The 22,118-nt window shown below is 45.6% G+C and overlaps 1 protein-coding gene across 1 annotated transcript in view; it reads right to left on the reverse strand.

Annotated features, from left to right (window-relative positions):
* COL11A2 (collagen type XI alpha 2 chain) overlaps window positions 1–22,118 on the reverse strand; it is a 95,557-nt gene that overhangs the window by 66,349 nt on the left and 7,090 nt on the right. The window contains exons 2-4 of the mRNA XM_040406424.1: window positions 3,736–3,903; window positions 3,455–3,665; window positions 3,152–3,314 (exon numbers count right to left, since the gene is read on the reverse strand). Of these exons, the coding sequence (XP_040262358.1) occupies window positions 3,152–3,314; window positions 3,455–3,665; window positions 3,736–3,903 (542 nt within the window). The remainder of the gene's footprint in view (window positions 1–3,151; window positions 3,315–3,454; window positions 3,666–3,735; window positions 3,904–22,118) is intronic.

The following is a 22,118-nucleotide window of genomic DNA, read 5'->3' on the forward strand; positions in this document are numbered from 1 at the left end:
CATCTATGCCTGCCTTCTCTCGGGTCTAGGAGATTTCCTACTTCGAGTGTTTTCCGGTATTCTGGGTGCTTTTCAGGTCTTCTAAATAACAGGTTTGGTCATTTTTTATTTAGTTCACCCCTGATAGGTGCCAGTTGGAAAGGACATTGGCCGCCCCTAAGACATTTCCAGAGGAGTCAGTGAAAGGCGCCAGGTCTGGACACAAGACTGTACAGTAGAGAGACTTGAATGGGGGGTCATCTGGCTGAGCTTCTAAGGAAACGGGCCTTTCAGAGCCAGCTGGGGTGGAGATGTGGTGTCTGTATGTGGCAGGATACTGTAGGCCGGCGCGTGCAGGCATTGTGTACAGAATTAGTGAGGAAGAAGTCAACTACAAGTTCAAAACCCAGCATGGGAGGCAGATAGAAAAGACCGTAGAGACATTTCATTTCATCACAGCAAAACTACGCTTTCAGATATCTTCCCAGAATAAGCGGCCATGTGTGTGTGTACATGAGAAATAACACTTTATCCGACCATCACATGACTTGTATCCGCCAGTTTTCCAATCGGTGTACTATCTCTCCAATTATTAGTTCTTCCTGAGCTGGTGGTTGTAGACGAGCTGTAATTAAGTCTGCTGATAGACTACACATAGAGACAGCAGATTTTGCTTCTTATCTCCATATAAGATATTATAGAGAAGTACTGAGCAGTATAGATGTGAATAAAGCACTTGCAGTGAGACAAACAATATAAAGGGGTTATCCAGTAATTTACATTGATGATCCATTGAACGATATCAGATCGGAGGGGATCCAACACCTCGGACCCCCGCTGATCAGCTGTTAAAAGAGGTTGGTGCTCCATGAGCTCTGTGGCCTCTTCCTAGGCCATGTACATCGGTCATTGAAGTGAATTGGGCTGAGCTGCAATACCAAGCACAGCCACTGTACAATATATGGCGCTGTGCTTGGAAAGCTGCAGACAGCCTGCTGCACTCACTAGAGCTCCGGTGAGAATGATGGCTCCCTGTAACAGCGGTGGGGGACCCGAACCCCTGTCAATGTGATAATGATGACCTATCCTGAGGATACGTCATCATTATCTTTACCTGGATAACCCCTTTATGTCTCTCTCTGCTAGTTTCTCTCTGCACTTCCTCCATAGACTTCTATCGGATAATGTAATCTGATCCCTCAGTGAGCAGGCAGCCAATGTAACTGAAAAATTCTCACAAATTTCAGAGAGAAAGGCAGTTTGGAAAAAACAGTCGATAACTCTAGAACAGGGGTGTCAAACTCAAATTCATCGGGGGCCGCATCAGCAGTTTGGTCACCCTCAAAGGGCCGGTTGTATCTGTAGGACTATGTGTCCACTCTTTATTATCATAAATTATTGTCACTGCATTCAATTATTACTGTTTTTTGTAATAATGTAAGTAATAACTAGCTCTGAAAGCAGAAACATAGTCAGAATAATGGCAAGTAGATATTCAAATGTACAATTATTGTACAATTTATTGAAAAATGATTTTTGGTAACAGACAGTAATTATATATTTTTTTAAACATCTGTAGATGACGGACACTGTTATGGGGGGATCTGTGGATGACGGACACTGTTATGGGGGGATCTGTGGATGACGGACACTGTTATGGGGGGATCTGTGGATGACGGACACTGTTATGGGGGGATCTGTGGATGACGGACACTGTTATGGGGGGATCTGTGGATGACGGACACTGTTGTGGGGGGATCTGTGGATGACGGACACTGTTATGGGGGGATCTGTGGATGACGGACACTGTTATGGGGGGATCTGTGGATGACGGACACTGTTATGGGGGGATCTGTGGATGACGGACACTGTTATGGGGGGATCTGTGGATGACGGACACTGTTATGGGGGGATCTGTGGATGACGGACACTGTTATGGGGGGATCTGTGGATGACGGACACTGTTATGGGGGGATCTGTGGATGACGGACACTTATGGGGGGATCTGTGGATGACGGACACTTATGGGGGGATCTGTGGATGACGGACACTTATGGGGGGATCTGTGGATGACTGACACTTATGGGGGGATCTGTGGATGACAGACACTGTTACAGGGGGGGGGATCTGTGGATGACAGACACTGTTACAGGGGGGGATCTGTGGCTGGAACTGTTACAGGGGGGGGGATCTGTGGATGGCAGTGTTATATATGTGCCATCCACAGACCCCCCACCCCATAACAGTGCAATCCACAGACCCCCACCCCTTAACTGTGCCATCCACAGATTCCGTGTAAGCCCCCCCCCCCCCCCAGTTTACAAATATAAAATGTATTATTGAATTAAAAGTTATTAAACATGCCCCCCTCACTCCTAATTGTACTGTATATCCTAATTGCTTGTGTATAATGCCGGCAGGCAGGACGGGCGGCCGGCGCGTCACTCACTGACGTCACTTGCCTGCGCCGCCTGCTTCATTCATAAAGGAGGCGGTGCAGGCACGTGACATCAGGGAGTTACGCTGCCGCCCGCCCGGCCTGCCTGCATTCTACACAAGCAATTAGGATATACGGTACAATTATTTCCTGTGTAGAACGGCCGGCGCCGCTAGAGGGCAGACGTTCTCTGGCTTGTAGGCTGCCGCGCATGCGCTGAAGAGGCGGCTTTCTTGTGTCAAAAAAAAAAAAAGCGAGAATAAAAGGTTAAGGCCGGCGGCGGCTGCGCGGGCCACATGACGAGGTCTGGCGGGCCGGATTCGGCCCGCGGGCCTTGTGTTTGACACCCGTGCTCTAGAACAAGGCATTTTCTCTGATAAGATATATTAGAAAGTTTCTTATATTCATCTGTAATATTGATTTCGTGCAAAGATGGTTACACCATAATATCACTACAGTGTGACCATATTTATACTAATTAGAGAAAAATGAATGGGATTGGTGCCTAAGCACTGGCCCGTTCATTCACAGGATCGCTGGGGTCCCAACAGACGAGCTACCTACCGATCAGAAAGTGATGGCATATCCTATTGATACTAATCTATATGTGTTAGGTCTAAGGTACCTGGAAAAAAAGAAAATCCAAAGAAATCTGAATATGTAATATGTATACACTATAGTGTAAGGAATTCAACCAGGACAGTTATAAACTCATCAACTCAACGTCCTTCTCACCTCAAATGATTCTTCATCCAAAATTCTGGTCCCAAAAACTGTGATCCCTTTGGTGTCCACAACGGGCTTATTTCCTCGGGGCAATTGCTTAGTTATCTTCTTCTTGCAGTCTAATATTAAAGTGACTGATTTCTTCTGTACACTCAGTGCTATACGGTGCCATCTGGATGGTAGGAGAAGAAGAGACGAGTGAACATGAGGACCACAAAGGGAAGGGTAAAAGATGCAGAGAGAGAAGCCGGAGACATTGAGGAAGCACAAGATAGAATTTGGAGTAAATGTACCAATGATATAACTACTGACTTTCCATCGGCCAGATTGACCCCACTGAATATTGGGTAGTCTTCAGGAGCCGGTTTTCCGTTCTGATCTTCATAGAGAAAGACAGGAGAACGACCCAACTCTACTCCGAGCTGCTGGACCCCTTGCTCATTGTAGATGGACAGGAGGAAAGACTGCAAGCCATTCTTCGCCCGTACCAGTGCCATGACTGAAAAGTCCTCTGGGAATTTACCTGTACAGAGACAAGGTGTTAGCTCAGCAGACAAGAGAACCATCCCTTTACCTTGTGTGACAACACCTACCTTGGAAGAGCTGCCGCGTGGGGGCGCTGATCTGAGCTTTCTTGGATATCTTGTAGGCCACATCTCCACCAGTGCTTGAACGTCGGGCTGGGCAGAAGCCAGGAATCCTCTTTACACCCTCAGGTTGTGTATGGAATTGGAGGCCCTTCAATACATCCACGGGGTAAGCTATGAGAAGAGGGGAGGTTAACAGATAAGAGATTATGGTGGGTAAAGCTTTCACCAACACTATGGGTTTTATATGAGGAGTGGAAGGGTTTTGGGGATTAATAATAAGCATATAATGGAACAAGTAGGATATCAACACATCCATTTCAGTAGATATTGACGCTTCTGGTTCTCCCTAGTATATAGCTAGAGTCTCATCTATGGTTGATAGGGTTAGATTACGACCTCTCAATTAGGATCCGTTCACAATTCTGTTGAGGTTTCCATTTTGAACAGAAACCAAGATGCATTGCCGATCTTCTGTACAATGGATATCAATAGCAGCAGATGGACCCCATTGACTTTGTCTTTTTAAGTACAAGCTTTATTTTATTTTTTTAAAAAGCTAATAATAATAATGAGAGACAATAAAAATGTAGGCCTCAGGAGATACTGTTCCTCCTTGAGGAGACCATGAGCAGAAGTAGGGAGTCTTCTAGGTCAGGCAATGATCCCTGGGAAACAGCTATGCAAATTAGATCTCCTCAAGGAGGACATCAGCTGTCTCTCTACTGCCACCTAGTGGACATAGAACCTGCGTGGCGATCTCTGGGTCACATCTTTACTTTGTTCTTGCAATAGTTTTCGCAAATCTCAGCCAATCTCATGTAAGAATAATGTCACTGGGATACGTTTTGGCAGTGACTATAGATCTGAGTGATGCCTGAGACATCTTATTTATAAATGTCTCCCACCTGGTACATTTCTCGATTACACTGACACATATATAAACTGCACAAAATAGGCTTTTGCCAGATCTAAATAAGTTACTCAAAGGCAGGTGACAAACAACAGGCCTCGGGAAAGACTGCGCTTAAATACGTTAGGTTTCGTTGTGTGTGTGTGTGTTTTTTTGCATTTTTTGCATCTTTAAAATAGAGATATAACCAGAGCATGACTGCCGTACCCCACTGCAGAGCATTACATTTACATACAAAGGGGGTCATTTATTAAGAGCTGCGTTTTAGACACCGGTGTTAATAAGCCCCTGCGCTGGTGGTAAATCGCCCCAGTTATGAACTTCGGCGCATCGACCGCCGCTTTGAAATGTAAGACCGCTTCTGAGCCGTCTTACATGTAGACCATTTTCTATGCCTAAAACAGGCTTAGAAAATGATGAATGAGACGGTCCTGTCCCCTTCCCCGCCCACGTCACGCCCAAATTTTTAGACCTGGCGTGAGCGGTGAGAAGTCGCAGATGGTGGCGGAACTAACCGTTGCGCCCCCGTCTGCACCTGAAATGCGCCTAATATAATAAATGACCCCAAAGAGTATCAAACCAAACCACACGTTGGATAGTTGCATGGCTATGCACATTTAAGCCCCATTCACACATCCATGTCCGTGCTCAAATCCGGGAAAAGGAGGTCAGTGATGCCTCCACGAAGATGTCCGTGAAGAATCCGTGTGTTGGCCGTGTGTCCTTTTTTTGCTGTCCGTGTGTCATCCGTGTTTCACGGACACATCTCTTCCTAATGATCCCTGAAACACGGATGGCATCCATGCTGCATCCGTGGTTTTCACGGACCCATAGATTATAAGGGGCGTGATGGATCCGAGAACACGGACAAAATAGGGCATGCTTCCGTGCTAAAACACGGATCCATGGAGCGTGGTAAAACACGGATGTGTGAATACACACATTAAAATAAATGGGTACGTGTGCTGTCTGTGGAGAACACGTACAGCGTGGATCATTGACAAATAGCCTGGCCTCTGGTGGTTCTTTTTCAATACGACAGGTTCATATTCACTTAGACTGGTCTCCCGGAAAGTGTGACTTTTAATGCAAAGAAAAGTATGCCAGCCCTTGGGTAGTGTACAAATTAGACAGTTTTTGCAACAAATTCAGGCGCAAAAAAGGCGCACCTACATAAATAGATCGGAAAAAAGTCAAAAAAGTTAGAAAACGTCGGAATTAGTCTAAGAAATCAAAATAGCCGAACGAGACGCAAAAGGCTCCAAAACAGGCGCAATTTCAGTAGTGAATGTGACTTTAAAACTGCATTTTTACTCCTAACAACAGGTGCAGACACTATAGTCAATGAGCCCCACACACTCGCAGCGAGAGCCACCGAGAGGCACAGCAACCACGCTCAGTATATCGTGCCTCAGAATTTCAGAGGTTCAGCATTTCACAGGTGTCTGGAAGCCGCTCGGCTGAGAGAATGGAAATTGGCAAATCTAAATATTTCACAGTAAAAATGCCAGCAGCATCTGTTATATCCATACAGCCCTCAATGCAGCGTTCCCTGGAACCGGCTCTATAAATCCACACAGAAAAGCATCAAATCCACCCTTTCTTGTTAAGTTTTTACACATATTTACATATCTCCGTACAAATTTATCTATCTATTATCTATCTATAAAAACAGCTTGCACCTGCGATTCTGTCTGGAGGTGCTGTTCTTTTCTTTGGTTCTATCTATCTATCTTCTATCTATCTATTATCTATCTCATATCTATCTATCTCATATCTATCTATCTATCTTCTATCTATCTTCTATCTATCTATTATCTATCTATCATCTATCTATCTCATACCTATCTATCTGTTTATCCATCTATCTAGGTGTGGTGCCATGAGTCAATAATAAGGTGCATACATGGAGTTACTCGCTGGTGTCCAGACTGCATACAGGGATGCGTCTCAGTCCCTCTGCCTGATGGTAATTCAAGACAGTACCTTCCCCCTTAAGTGGCTTAGTCACTGCACCTCTTGATTGCAAGGTGGACATTTACCTCAGGTTTCATCTCCTGAGGTGGTTGGCTGCTCCTCCCCGGGGTTGTGTAGGAAGAAGCACCTCTCTCGTGTGTCCACTGTCCAGCTGAAGGTGCTGGATGAGCTGTGCATCCACAGAGAGTGTCTACATGTCACTGGAGTGCCATCTCCTTACGGGCTGGATGGCGGTACATCCACGGAGAGTGGCTACTCATCTCCCTTGGGTTTCATCTCCTAACGTGGTTGACTGCTCTTCCCCTGTGGTTGTGCATGCAGCACCTTTCTTGGGCGTCCACCGCCTGGTTGAGGTGGGTGCATGGGCGGTGCATCCATGGAGAGTGGCTATGCGTCTCCTTTGGTTTCATCTCCTGACGTGGTTGACTGCTCTTCCCCTGGGGTTGAGCATGCAGCACTTCTCTTTTTGGCGTCCACCGCCTGGCTGAGGTGGGTGCATGGGCGGTGCATCCATGGAGAGTGGCTATGCGTCTCCTTTGGTTTCATCTCCTGACGTGGTTGGCTGCTCTTTCCCTGGGGTTGTGCATGCAGCACCTCTCTTGGGTGTCCACCACCTGGCTGAGGTGGGTGCATGGGCGGTGCATCCACGGAGAGTGGCTATACATCTCCTTTGGTTATACAGTTGCAAGAAAAAGTATGTGAACCCTTTGGAATGATATGGATTTCTGCACAAATTGGTCATAAAATGTGATCTGATCTTCATCTAAGTCACAACAATAGACAATCACAGTCTGCTTAACCTAATAACACACAAAGAATTAAATGTTACCATGTTTTTATTGAACACACCATGTAAACATTCACAGTGCAGGTGGAAAAAGTATGTGAGCCCCTAGACTAATGACATCTCCAAGAGCTAATTGGAGTGAGGTGTCATCCAACTGGAGTCCAATCAATGAGATGAGATTGGAGGTGTTGGTTACAGCTGCCCTGCCCGATAAAAAACACACACCAGTTCTGGGTTTGCTTTTCACAAGAAGCATTGCCGGATGTGAATGATGCCTCGCACAAAAGAGCTCTCAGAAGACCTATGATTAAGAATTGTTGACTTGCATAAAGCTGGAAAGGGTTATAAAAGTATCTCCAAAAGCCTTGCTGTTCATCAGTCCACGGTAAGACAAATTGTCTATAAATGGAGAAAGTTCTGCTCTGCTGCTACTCTCCCTAGGAGTGGCTGTCCTGTAAAGATGACTGCAAGAGCACAGCGCAGACTGCTCAATGAGGTGGAGAAGAATCCTAGAGTGTCAGCTAAAGACTTACAAAAGTCTCTGGCATATGCTAACATCCCTGTTAGCAAATCTACGATACGTAAAACACTAAACAAGAATGGATTTCATGGGAGGATACCACAGAAGAAGCCACTGCTGTCCAAAAAAAACCATTGCTGCACGTTTACAGTTTGCACAAGAGCACCTGGATGTGCCACAGCAGTACTGGCAAAATATTCTGTGGACAGATGAAACCAAAGTTGAGTTGTTTGGAAGAAACACACAACACTATGTGTGGAGAAAAAGAGGCACAGCACACCATCATCAAAAGCTCACCCCAACTGTGAAGTATGGTGGTGGGGGCATCATGGTTTGGGGCTGCTTTGCTGCGTCAGGGCCTGGACGGATTGCTATCATCGAAGGAAAAATGAATTCCCAAGTTTATCAAGACATTTTGCAGGAGAACTTAAGGCCATCTGTCCACCAGCTGAAGCTCAACAGAAGATGGTTGTTGCAACAGGACAACGACCCAAAGCATAGAAGTAAATCAGCAACAGAATGGCTTAAACAGAAGAAAATACGCCTTCTGGAGTGGCCCAGTCAGAGTCCTGACCTCAACCTGATTGAGATGCTGTGGCATGACCTCAAGAAAGCGATTCCCACCAGACATCCCAAGAATATTGCTGAACTGAAACAGTTCTGTAAAGAGGAATGGTCAAGAATTACTCCTGACCGTTGTGCACATCTGATCTGCAACTACATGAAACGTTTGGTAGAAGTTATTGCTGCCAAAAGAGGTTCAACTAGTTATTAAATCCAAGGGTTCACATACTTTTTCCACCTGCACTGTGAATGTATACAAGGTGTGTTCAGTAAAAACATGGTAACATTTAATTATTTGTGTGTTATTAGTTTAAGCAGACTGTGATTGTCTATTGTTGTGACTTAGATGAAGATCAGGTCACATTTTATGACCAATTTGTCCAAAAATCCATATAATTCCAAAGGGTTCACATACTTTTTCTTGCAACTGTATCTCCTGACGTGGTTGGCTGCTCTTCCTCTGGGGTTGTGCATGCAGCACCTCTCTTGGGCGTCCACCGCCTGGCTGAGGTGGGTGGGTGGAGAGTCCACGGGAAGTGTCTAAACATCACTGGAGTGGCCTCTCTTAATGGAGGTAAGGCAAATTATGTCAGTGCATTTACCAATAGGCTGCTGGAGTTTGTGCCAGTAATGTGGCTTCCATTTCACCGTGATGATGCATTATTTACGGCTGTAAGGTCTCCTTTCCTATTGTTTATAGTGAATGTATTTTACACAACACCTAGTGAATAAAGAGGGAAGGCTATACGTTCTGTGTGAACACAGCTGATTGATGGAGTGTCAATATACAGAACCATCCAAGACTCATTTCTGTAACCTGCGGCGGCACCCAGGTTCAGAGAATTCCTTCCAGATGACTTTTCACCCAACACAATCAAGAATCCAGTTCTTCAGCTCCTCCAGGGATTGTCGGAAAAGGCATTAATAGAAGAAGTGCCACCTTCAGAAACAGGAAATTCTGAGGACTAATTGATCAGTAATGTGTTTCGGAAGGAAACATTTTGTTTTTGGCCACAATACATTTCACAAATGTCTACCTTCACATGCCCATGTTGCCTAGACATAGGAAATTCCCATAGTCTTAGTGCACACAAATTCAGACATTCTGCATCTGCAATTCACTCGTCGGCCCCTCTGTGTTTCTTCTGCTGCCAGGGTATTGCCAAGAGCGCAGGGTTTCTGACAGGTTCTCTAAGGATACAAGGTGTGGCTGACATCCAATACTTAGAAGATTGGCAAGTAAAGGAATCAACCAAACGTCCAACCAAGTAGCTGTTATAAGATAATGGCTCCCTGATTAATTACACTCCCTGTATACTGTATACTCTGATCTGACCTGTCACCTGTATACTGTACACTCAGAGAAGAGACTGATCTGTCCCCTGTATACTGTACACTCAGAGAAGAGTCTGATCTGTCACCTGTATACTGTACATCCAGAGAAGAGACTGATCTGTCCCCTGTATACTGTACACTCAGAGAGAAGAGACTGATCTGTCACCTGTATACTGTACACTCAGAGAAGAGACTGATCTGTCCCCTGTATACTGTACACTCAGAGAAGAGACTGATCTGTCCCCTGTATACTGTACACTCAGAGAAGACTGATCTGTCCCCTGTATACTGTACACTCAGAGAAGAGACTGATCTGTCACCTGTATACTGTACACTCAGAGAAGGGACTGATCTGTCCCCTGTATACTGTACACTCAGAGAGAAGAGACTGATCTGTCCCCTGTATACTGTACACTCAGAGAGAAGAGACTGATCTGTCCCCTGTATACTGTACACTCAGAGAAGAGACTGATCTGTCCCCTGTATACTGTACACTCAGAGAAGGGACTGATCTGTCCCCTGTATACTGTACACTGAGAGAAGAGACTGATCTGTCCCCTGTATACTGTACACTCAGAGAAGAGACTGATCTGTCCCCTGTATACTGTACACTCAGAGAAGAGACTGATCTGTCACCTGTATACTGTACACTCAGAGAAGAGACTGATCTGTCACCTGTATACTGTACACTCGGAGGAGAGACTGATCTGTCCCCTGTATACTGTACACTCAGAGAAGAGACTGATCTGTCACCTGTATACTGTACACTCAGAGAAGAGACTGATCTGTCCTCTGTATACTGTACACTCAGAGAAGAGACTGATCTGTCACCTGTATACTGTACACTCAGAGAAGAGACTGATCTGTCCCCTGTATACTGTACACTCAGAGAAGGGACTGATCTGTCCCCTGTATACTGTACACTGAGAGAAGAGACTGATCTGTCCCCTGTATACTGTACACTCAGAGAAGAGACTGATCTGTCCCCTGTATACTGTACACTCAGAGAAGAGACTGATCTGTCACCTGTATACTGTACACTCAGAGAAGAGACTGATCTGTCCCCTGTATACTGTACACTCGGAGGAGAGACTGATCTGTCCCCTGTATACTGTACACTCAGAGAAGAGACTGATCTGTCACCTGTATACTGTACACTCAGAGAAGAGACTGATCTGTCCTCTGTATACTGTACACTCAGAGAAGAGACTGATCTGTCACCTGTATACTGTACACTCAGAGAAGAGACTGATCTGTCCTCTGTATACTGTACACTCAGAGAAGAGTCTGATCTGTCACCTGTATACTGTACATCCAGAGAAGAGACTGATCTGTCCCCTGTATACTGTACACTCAGAGAGAAGAGACTGATCTGTCACCTGTATACTGTACACTCAGAGAAGAGACTGATCTGTCCCCTGTATACTGTACACTCAGAGAAGAGACTGATCTGTCCCCTGTATACTGTACACTCAGAGAAGACTGATCTGTCCCCTGTATACTGTACACTCAGAGAAGAGACTGATCTGTCACCTGTATACTGTACACTCAGAGAAGGGACTGATCTGTCCCCTGTATACTGTACACTCAGAGAGAAGAGACTGATCTGTCCCCTGTATACTGTACACTCAGAGAGAAGAGACTGATCTGTCCCCTGTATACTGTACACTCAGAGAAGAGACTGATCTGTCACCTGTATACTGTACACTCAGAGAAGAGACTGATCTGTCCCCTGTATACTGTACACTCAGAGAAGGGACTGATCTGTCCCCTGTATACTGTACACTGAGAGAAGAGACTGATCTGTCCCCTGTATACTGTACACTCAGAGAAGAGACTGATCTGTCCCCTGTATACTGTACACTCAGAGAAGAGACTGATCTGTCACCTGTATACTGTACACTCAGAGAAGAGACTGATCTGTCACCTGTATACTGTACACTCAGAGAAGAGACTGATCTGTCCCCTGTATACTGTACACTCGGAGGAGAGACTGATCTGTCCCCTGTATACTGTACACTCAGAGAAGAGACTGATCTGTCACCTGTATACTGTACACTCAGAGAAGAGACTGATCTGTCCTCTGTATACTGTACACTCAGAGAAGAGACTGATCTGTCACCTGTATACTGTACACTCAGAGAAGAGACTGATCTGTCCTCTGTATACTGTACACTCAGAGAAGAGACTGATCTGTCACCTGTATACTGTACACTCAGAGAAGAGACTGACCTGTCCCCTGTATACTGTACACTCAGAGAAGAGACTGATCTGTCCCCTGTATACTGTACACTCAGAGAAGAGACTGACCTGTCCCCTGTATACTGTACACTCAGAGAAGAGACTGATCTGTCACCTGTATACTGTACACTCAGAGAAGAGACTGATCTGTCCCCTGTATACTGTACACTCAGAGAAGAGACTGATCTGTCACCTGTATACTGTACACTCAGAGAAGAGACTGATCTGTCACCTGTATACTGTACACTCGGAGAAGAGACTGATCTGTCCCCTGTATACTGTACACTCAGAGAAGAGACTGATCTGTCCCCTGTATACTGTACACTCAGAGAAGAGACTGATCTGTCACCTGTATACTGTACACTCAGAGAAGAGACTGATCTGTCCCCTGTATACTGTGCACTCAGAGAAGAGACTGATCTGTCCCCTGTATACTGTACACACAGAGAAGAGACTGATCTGTCCCCTGTATACTGTACACTCGGAGAAGAGACTGATCTGTCCCCTGTATACTGTACACTCAGAGGAGAGACTGATCTGTCCCCTGTATACTGTACACTCGGAGAAGAGACTGATCTGTCACCTGTATACTGTACACTCAGAGAAGAGACTGATCTGTCACCTGTATACTGTACACTCAGAGAAGAGACTGATCTGTCCCCTGTATACTGTACACTCAGAGAAGAGACTGATCTGTCCCCTGTATACTGTACACTCAGAGAAGAGACTGATATGTCACCTGTATACTGTACACTCAGAGAGAAGAGACTGATCTGTCCCCTGTATACTGTACACTCAGAGAAGAGACTGATCTGTCCCCTGTATACTGTACACTCAGAGAGAAGAGACTGACCTGTCACCTGTATACTGTACACTCAGAGAGAAGAGACTGATCTGTCACCTGTATACTGTACACTCAGAGAGAAGAGACTGATCTGTCACCTGTATACTGTACACTCAGAGAAGAGACTGATCTGTCCCCTGTATACTGTACACTCAGAGAAGAGACTGATCTGTCACCTGTATACTGTACACTCAGAGAAGAGACTGATCTGTCCCCTGTATACTGTACACTCAGAGAGAAGAGACTGATCTGTCCTCTGTATACTGTACACTCAGAGAAGAGACTGATCTGTCACCTGTATACTGTTCACTCAGAGAAGAGACTGATCTCTCCCCTGTATACTGTACACTCAGAGAAGAGACTGATCTGCCACCTGTATACTGTACACTCAGAGAAGAGACTGATCTGTCCCCTGTATACTGTACACTCAGAGAAGAGACTGATCTGTCCCCTGTATACTGTACACTCGGAGGAGAGACTGATCTGTCCCCTGTATACTGTGCACTCAGAGAAGAGACTGATCTGTCCCCTGTATACTGTACACTCAGAGAAGAGACTGATCTTTCCCCTGTATGCTGTACACTCAGAGAAGAGACTGATCTGTCCCCTGTATACTGTACACTCAGAGAAGAGACTGAACTGTCCCCTGTATACTGTACATTCAGAGAAGGGACTGATCTGTCCCCTGTATACTGTACACTCAGAGAAGAGACTGATCTGTCACCTGTATACTGTACACTCAGAGAAGAGACTGATCTGTCCCCTGTATACTGTACACTCAGAGAGAAGAGACTGATCTGTCCCCTGTATACTGTTCACTCAGAGAAGAGACTGATCTGTCACCTGTATACTGTACACTCGGAGGAGAGACTGATCTGTCCCCTGTATACTGTACACTCAGAGAGAAGAGACTGATCTGTCCCCTGTATACTGTACACTCAGAGAAGAGACTGATCTGTCACCTGTATACTGTACACTCAGAGAAGAGACTGATCTGTCCCCTGTATACTGTACACTCAGAGAAGAGACTGATCTGTCACCTGTATACTGTACACTCGGAGGAGAGACTGATCTGTCCCCTGTATACTGTACACTCAGAGAGAAGAGACTGATCTGTCCCCTGTATACTGTACACTCAGAGAAGAGACTGATCTGTCACCTGTATACTGTACACTCAGAGAAGAGACTGATCTGTCCCCTGTATACTGTACACTCAGAGAAGAGACTGATCTGTCCCCTGTATACTGTACACTCAGAGAAGAGACTGATCTGTCACCTGTATACTGTACACTCAGAGAAGAGACTGATCTGTCACCTGTATACTGTACACTCAGAGAAGAGACTGATCTCTCCCCTGTATACTGTACACTCAGAGAAGAGACTGATCTGTCCCCTGTATACTGTACACTCAGAGAGAAGAGAATGATCTGTCCCCTGTATACTGTTCACTCAGAGAAGAGACTGATCTCTCCCCTGTATACTGTACACTCAGAGAGAAGAGACTGATCTGTCACCTGTATACTGTACACTCAGAGAAGAGACTGATCTGTCCCCTGTATACTGTGCACTCAGAGAAGAGACTGATCTGTCCCCTGTATACTGTACACTCAGAGAGAAGAGACTGATCTGTCACCTGTATACTGTACACTCAGAGAAGAGACTGATCTGTCCCCTGTATACTGTACACTCAGAGAGAAGAGACTGATCTGTCCCCTGTATACTGTACACTCAGAGAGAAGAGACTGATCTGTCCCCTGTATACTGTACACTGAGAGAGAAGAGACTGATCTGTCCCCTGTATACTGTACACTCAGAGAGAAGAGACTGATCTGTCACCTGTATACTGTACACTCAGAGAAGAGACTGATCTGTCCCCTGTATACTGTACATTCAGAGAAGAGACTGATCTGTCCCCTGTATACTGTACACTCAGAGAAGAGACTGATCTGTCACCTGTATACTGTACACTCGGAGGAGAGACTGATCTGTCGCCTGTATACTGTACACTCAGAGAAGTGACTGATCTGTATACTGTACACTCAGAGAAGAGACTGATCTGTCCCCTGTATACTGTACACTCAGAGAGAAGAGACTGATCTGTCCCCTGTATACTGTACACTGAGAGAGAAGAGACTGATCTGTCCCCTGTATACTGTACACTGAGAGAGAAGAGACTGATCTGTCCCCTGTATACTGTACACTCAGAGAGAAGAGACTGATCTGTCCCCTGTATACTGTACACTCAGAGAGAAGAGACTGATCTGTCACCTGTATACTGTACACTCAGAGAAGAGACTGATCTGTCCTCTGTATACTGTACACTCAGAGAGAAGAGACTGATCTGTCCCCTGTATACTGTACACTCAGAGAAGAGACTGATCTGTCCCCTGTATACTGTACACTCAGAGAAGAGACTGATCTGTCCCCTGTATACTGTACACTCAGAGAAGAGACTGATCTGTCCCCTGTATACTGTACACTGAGAGAGAAGAGACTGATCTGTCCCCTGTATACTGTACACTGAGAGAGAAGAGACCGATCTGTCCCCTGTATACTGTACACTCAGAGAGAAGAGACTGATCTGTCCCCTGTATACTGTACACTCAGAGAGAAGAGACTGATCTGTCACCTGTATACTGTACACTCAGAGAAGAGACTGATCTGTCCCCTGTATACTGTACATTCAGAGAAGAGACTGATCTGTCCCCTGTATACTGTACACTCAGAGAAGAGACTGATCTGTCACCTGTATACTGTACACTCGGAGGAGAGACTGATCTGTCGCCTGTATACTGTACACTCAGAGAAGTGACTGATCTGTATACTGTACACTCAGAGAAGAGACTGATCTGTCCCCTGTATACTGTACACTGAGAGAGAAGAGACTGATCTGTCCCCTGTATACTGTACACTGAGAGAGAAGAGACTGATCTGTCCCCTGTATACTGTACACTCAGAGAGAAGAGACTGATCTGTCCCCTGTATACTGTACACTCAGAGAGAAGAGACTGATCTGTCCCCTGTATACTGTACACTCAGAGAGAAGAGACTGATCTGTCACCTGTATACTGTACACTCAGAGAAGAGACTGATCTGTCCCCTGTATACTGTACATTCAGAGAAGAGACTGATCTGTCCCCTGTATACTGTACACTCAGAGAAGAGACTGATCTGTCACCTGTATACTGTACACTCGGAGGAGAGACTGATCTGTCCCCTGTATACTGTGCACTCAGAGAAGAGACTGATCTGTCCCCTGTATACTGTACACTCGGAGGAGAGACTGATCTGTCCCCTGTATACTGTACACTCAGAGAGAAGAGACTGATCTGTCCCCTGTATACTGTACACTCAGAGAAGAGACTGATCTGTCCCCTGTATACTGTACACTCAGAGAAGAGACTGATCTGTCCCCTGTATACTGTTCACTCAGAGAAGAGACTGATCTGTCCCCTGTATACTGTACACTCAGAGAGAAGAGACTGATCTGTCCCCTGTATACTGTTTACTCAGAGAAGAGACTGATCTCTCCCCTGTATACTGTACACTCAGAGAGAAGAGACTGATCTGTCACCTGTATACTGTACACTCAGAGACAAGACTGATCTGTCCCCTGTATACTGTACACTCAGAGAAGAGACTGATCTGTCACCTGTATACTGTACACTCAGAGAAGAGACTGATCTGTCCCCTGTATACTGTGCACTCAGAGAAGAGACTGATCTGTCCCCTGTATACTGTACACTCAGAGAAGAGACTGATCTGTCACCTGTATACTGTACACTCAGAGAAGAGACTGATCTGTCCCCTGTATACTGTACACTCAGAGAGAAGAGACTGATCTGTCCCCTGTATACTGTACACTCAGAGAGAAGAGCCTGATCTGTCCCCTGTATACTGTACACTCAGAGAGAAGAGACTGATCTGTCCCCTGTATACTGTACACTCAGAGAGAAGAGACTGATCTGTCACCTGTATACTGTACACTCAGAGAGAAGAGACTGATCTGTCACCTGTATACTGTACACTCAGAGAGAAGAGACTGATCTGTCCCCTGTATACTGTACACCCAGAGAAGAGACTGATCTGTCCCCTGTATACTGTACACTCAGTGACTGATCTGTCACCTGTATACTGTACACTCGGAGGAGAGACTGATCTGTCCCCTGTATACTGTACACTCAGAGAGAAGAGACTGATCTGTCACCTGTATACTGTACACTCAGAGAAGAGACTGATCTGTCCCCTGTATACTGTACACTCAGAGAGAAGAGACTGATCTGTCCCCTGTATACTGTACACTCAGAGAGAAGAGACTGATCTGTCCCCTGTATACAGTACACTCAGAGAGAAGAGACTGATCTGTCACCTGTATACTGTACACTCAGAGAAGAGACTGATCTGTCCCCTGTATACTGTACACTCAGAGAGAAGAGACTGATCTGTCACCTGTATACTGTACATTCAGAGAAGAGACTGATCTGTCCCCTGTATACTGTACACTCAGAGAAGAGACTGATCTGTCACCTGTATACTGTACACTCAGACAGTGACTGATCTGTCCCCTGTATACTGTACACTCAGAGAAGAGACTGATCTGTCCCCTGTATACTGTACACTCAGAGAAGAGACTGATCTGTTACCTGTATACTGTACACTCAGAGAAGAGACTGATCTGTCCCCTGTATACTGTACACTCGGAGAAGAGACTGATCTCTCCCCTGTATACTGTACACTCAGAGAAGAGACTGATCTGTCCCCTGTATACTGTACACTCAGAGGAGAGACTGATCTGTCGCCTGTATACTGTACACTCAGAGAAGTGACTGATCTGTATACTGTACACTCGGAGGAGAGACTGATCTGTCCCCTGTATACTGTACACTCAGAGAATATACTGACCTGTCCCCTGTATACTGTACACTCGGAGGAGAGACTGATCTGTCCCCTGTATACTGTACACTCAGAGAAGAGACTGATCTGTCATCTGTATACTGTACACTCAGAGGAGAGACTGATCTGTCCCCTGTATACTGTACACTCGGAGGAGAGACTGATCTGTCCCCTGTATACTGTACACTCAGAGGAGAGACTGATCTGTCCCCTGTATACTGTACACTCAGAGAAGAGACTGATCTGTCCCCTGTATACTGAACACTCGGAGGAGAGACTGATCTGTCCCCTGTATACTGTACACTCAGAGAAGAGACTGATCTGTCCCCTGTATACTGTACACTCAGAGAAGAGACTGATCTGTCCCCTGTATACTGTACACTCGGAGGAGAGACTGATCTGTCCCCTGTATACTGTACACTCAGAGACAAGACTGACCTGTCCCCTGTATACTGTACACTCAGAGAAGAGACTGATCTGTCCCCTGTATACTGTACACTCAGAGAAGAGACTGATCTGTCCCCTGTATACTGTACACTGAGAGAAGAGACTGATCTGTCCCCTGTATACTGTACACTCAGAGACAAGACTGACCTGTCCCCTGTATACTGTACACTCAGAGAAGAGACTGATCTGTCCCCTGTATACTGTACACTCAGAGAAGAGACTGATCTCTCCCCTGTATACTGTACACTCAGAGACAAGACTGACCTGTCCCCTGTATACTGTACACTCAGAGAAGAGACTGATCTGTCCCCTGTATACTGTACACTCAGAGAAGAGACTGATCTGTCCCCTGTATACTGTACACTCAGAGAAGAGACTGATCTGTTCCCTGTATACTGTACACTCAGAGAAGAGACTGATCTGTCCCCTGTATACTGTACACTCAGAGAAGAGACTGATCTGTCCCCTGTATACTGTACACTCAGAGAAGAGACTTATCTTTCCCCTGTATACTGTTCACTCAGAGAAGAGACTGATCTGTCCCCTGTATACTGTGCATTCAGAGAGGAGACTGATCTGCCACCTGTATACTGTACACTCAGAGAAGAGACTGATCTGTCCCCTGTATACTGTACACTCAGAGAAGAGACTGATCTGTCCCCTGTATACTGTACACTCAGAGAAGAGACTTATCTGTCCCCTGTATACTGTACACTCAGAGAAGAGACTGATCTGCCACCTGTATACTGTGCACTCAGAGAGGAGACTGATCTGTCACCAGTATACTGTGCACTCAGAGAAGAGACTGATCTGTCACCTGTATACTGTACACTCAGAGAAGAGACTGATCTGTCCCCTGTATGCTGTACACTCAGAGAAGAGACTGATCTGTCACCTGTATACTGTACACTCAGAGAAGAGACTGATCTGTCCCCTGTATACTGTACACTCAGAGAAGAGACTGATCTGTCCCCTGTATACTGTACACTCAGAGAGGAGACTGATCTGTCCCCTGTATACTGTACACTCAGAGAAGAGACTGATCTGTCCCCTGTATACTGTACACTCAGAGAAGAGACTGATCTGTCCCTGTATACTGAACACTCAGAGAAGAGACTGATCTGTCACCTGTATACTGTACACTCAGAGAAGAGACTGATCTGTCCCCTGTATACTGTACACTCAGAGAAGAGACTGATCTGTCCCCTGTATACTGTACACACAGAGAAGAGACTGATCTGCCACCTGTATACTGTACACTCAGAGAACAGACTGATCTGTCACCTGTATACTGTACACTCGGAGGAGAGACTGATCTGTCCCCTGTATACTGTACACACAGAGAAGAGACTGATCTGTCCCCTGTATACTGTACACTCAGAGAAGAGACTTATCTGTCACCTGTATACTGTACACTCAGAGAAGAGACTGATCTGTCCCCTGTATACTGTACACTCAGAGAAGAGACTGATCTGTCCCCTGTATACTGTACACTCAGAGAAGAGACTGATCTGTCCCCTGTATACTGTACACTCAGAGAAGAGACTGATCTGTCCCCTGTATACTGTACACACAGAGAAGAGACTGATCTGCCACCTGTATACTGTACACTCAGAGAACAGACTGATCTGTCACCTGTATACTGTACACTCAGAGAAGAGACTGATCTGTCCCCTGTATACTGTACACACAGAGAAGAGACTGATCTGCCACCTGTATACTGTACACTCAGAGAACAGACTGATCTGTCACCTGTATACTGTACACTCGGAGAAGAGACTGATCTGTTCCCTGTATACTGTACACTCAGAGAAGAGACTGATCTGTCCCCTGTATACTGTACACTCAGAGAAGAGACTGATCTGTCCCCTGTATACTGTACACTCAGAGGAGATACTGATCTGTCCCCTGTATACTGTTCATTCTAGCCCTGGTAGATAGAATGCTACCCTAAACGATGTAATTTCATTTGTCCACTTATGCCCTTACTATGCAATTGGAGGGCTCAGTGTGATCAGCAACTTAGGGTTTCTGATGCTAGACTACCAGGAGGGACCACATGCACAGCCCGAGGATGGCCTGACTTTTACAAAGGGAGTGTGTAGTACCCCAGACCTGCGTATACTACAATTCTACATAGTTATTGTTTTAAATTTTTTTATATTGTTTTATTTTTTTTGGGCCGGTAGGAGTGGGCTGGTCCTGCTCCGTGCCAGGACGGGCAGTTTTAGTTTAGCCCTAGCCTCATGCACATGTCCAGTAGTGTTTTGCGGATCCCGGCCATTTGCATGCTGATATTTTATTTTTCACTTCAATAGAAATGTCCTCTCTTTGTCTACAAAAGAATGGGACATGTTTTATATTTTTTGTGTGACTGCGGAACAGTCATGCACACGGTGTGCTGTCAGCCTCTTTTGTGGGCCCCATTGAAATGAAAGGGTCCACATCTGATCCACAAAAAAAAAAAGGCTGATTGAATAAACACCAAATATACTGTCGTGTGCATGAGCCCTTAGACTGGAGAGGAAGCCCATCTCAGGAATCCTGGTCCAGCTACAGATTCTCTAGAGAAATCAACTTATTGTAATCCTCAAGTGATTCTTTGAGAAGACAGAAATCAAGGTGAACAGCCACATTCAGCATCAGAGACATTGCTGTGAGGTGAGGGACTACAGTTATGACACCCATCATTTAGAATACTACAGGCTAGTACAAATACGTGCTAAACTGCAGCCATCCAACCTGCCTGCTATTGAATATATTTGAAGTTCTACATTGCACTTAGTAAAAGAGACTATTATCTGTTCATTTTTGGCCTCATTTTTCAGTACTGCATTTCCAATGCATCGTGACGCAGCACTTCATCTGGGCCACTGCCGCTCCCATACTCTGCACCTGCTCTGTGGAAACAGAACACCTAAATATACTATCACATTAGGTAGGGAAAGCACACCTCCAATTCCACCCACACCACTCTCACGACCCACTTGGGTCATCCGGCCTCGACGGCAGACCCCATCTGGGCGACGGTCCCTAGCCTGTCTAAGTGCAAAGGGCCTAACAGGGAAAAAAGGGATAGTCAGACAGAATAAGTGAGACCCAGAAACAGACCTAAGTCAAACCACAGAATAAATGTCTGAACCAAACGAAAGGCAAACACAAAGTCAGATACCAAACTGGGTCAATACCAGGAGATAAGTCAGAAACAAACCAAAAGTTCAAGATCCAGGAAACTGAGAGGTAAAGCAAAATATGCAGGAGAAACCAGTCACATGCAACTTTGGCTAGCAGTTACCTGTTTAAATTCCCCGGTGCTGAGCCGGATTGGGCAGGTAAGTACATGACACATACAGTCAAGAAAAAATGTACACTACCACTACTGAAGCCCCAGTATAAACAACACTAACACTGGACTACTTTCCAAGTCGAACAAAGGGTTCACATTCACGACACATAGTACATGACCCACAGCGGGGTGTAGATCCTCCAACGGGTGGCTAATCCATGGTAAAAACGTGATGGGCGCCTGAGGTCATGTACCCTTTCTACTAGCAGTAAGGTCTGTTGTTATATCAGAGGAATTGCACTTACTGTCAGACCTTTGCATCAATACTTTACTTTGGTGCCATACAGTCTGTAAATTCTGTATTTCTTCCTCTCTCAGAGGATGATAGCAGTTGGTTGGTATGCAAGGATGAAGGACCCTTACAGGTGGTCTCACTTCTTCACAGACACATGCTTCCTCACTCACAGACAGCTTGATGTGCACTCCTCAGCACCTTCCTCAGAGGGGGTCTGATGTTCCTCCTTCTGAGCCGGGCACAATGACTAACTCGGGTTCCGATCCAAGTGGTACCTTGGAACCGAA

The sequence above is a fragment of the Bufo bufo genome, chromosome 8 (genome assembly GCF_905171765.1).
Source record: "Bufo bufo chromosome 8, aBufBuf1.1, whole genome shotgun sequence".
Classification (NCBI taxonomy): domain Eukaryota; kingdom Metazoa; phylum Chordata; class Amphibia; order Anura; family Bufonidae; genus Bufo; species Bufo bufo.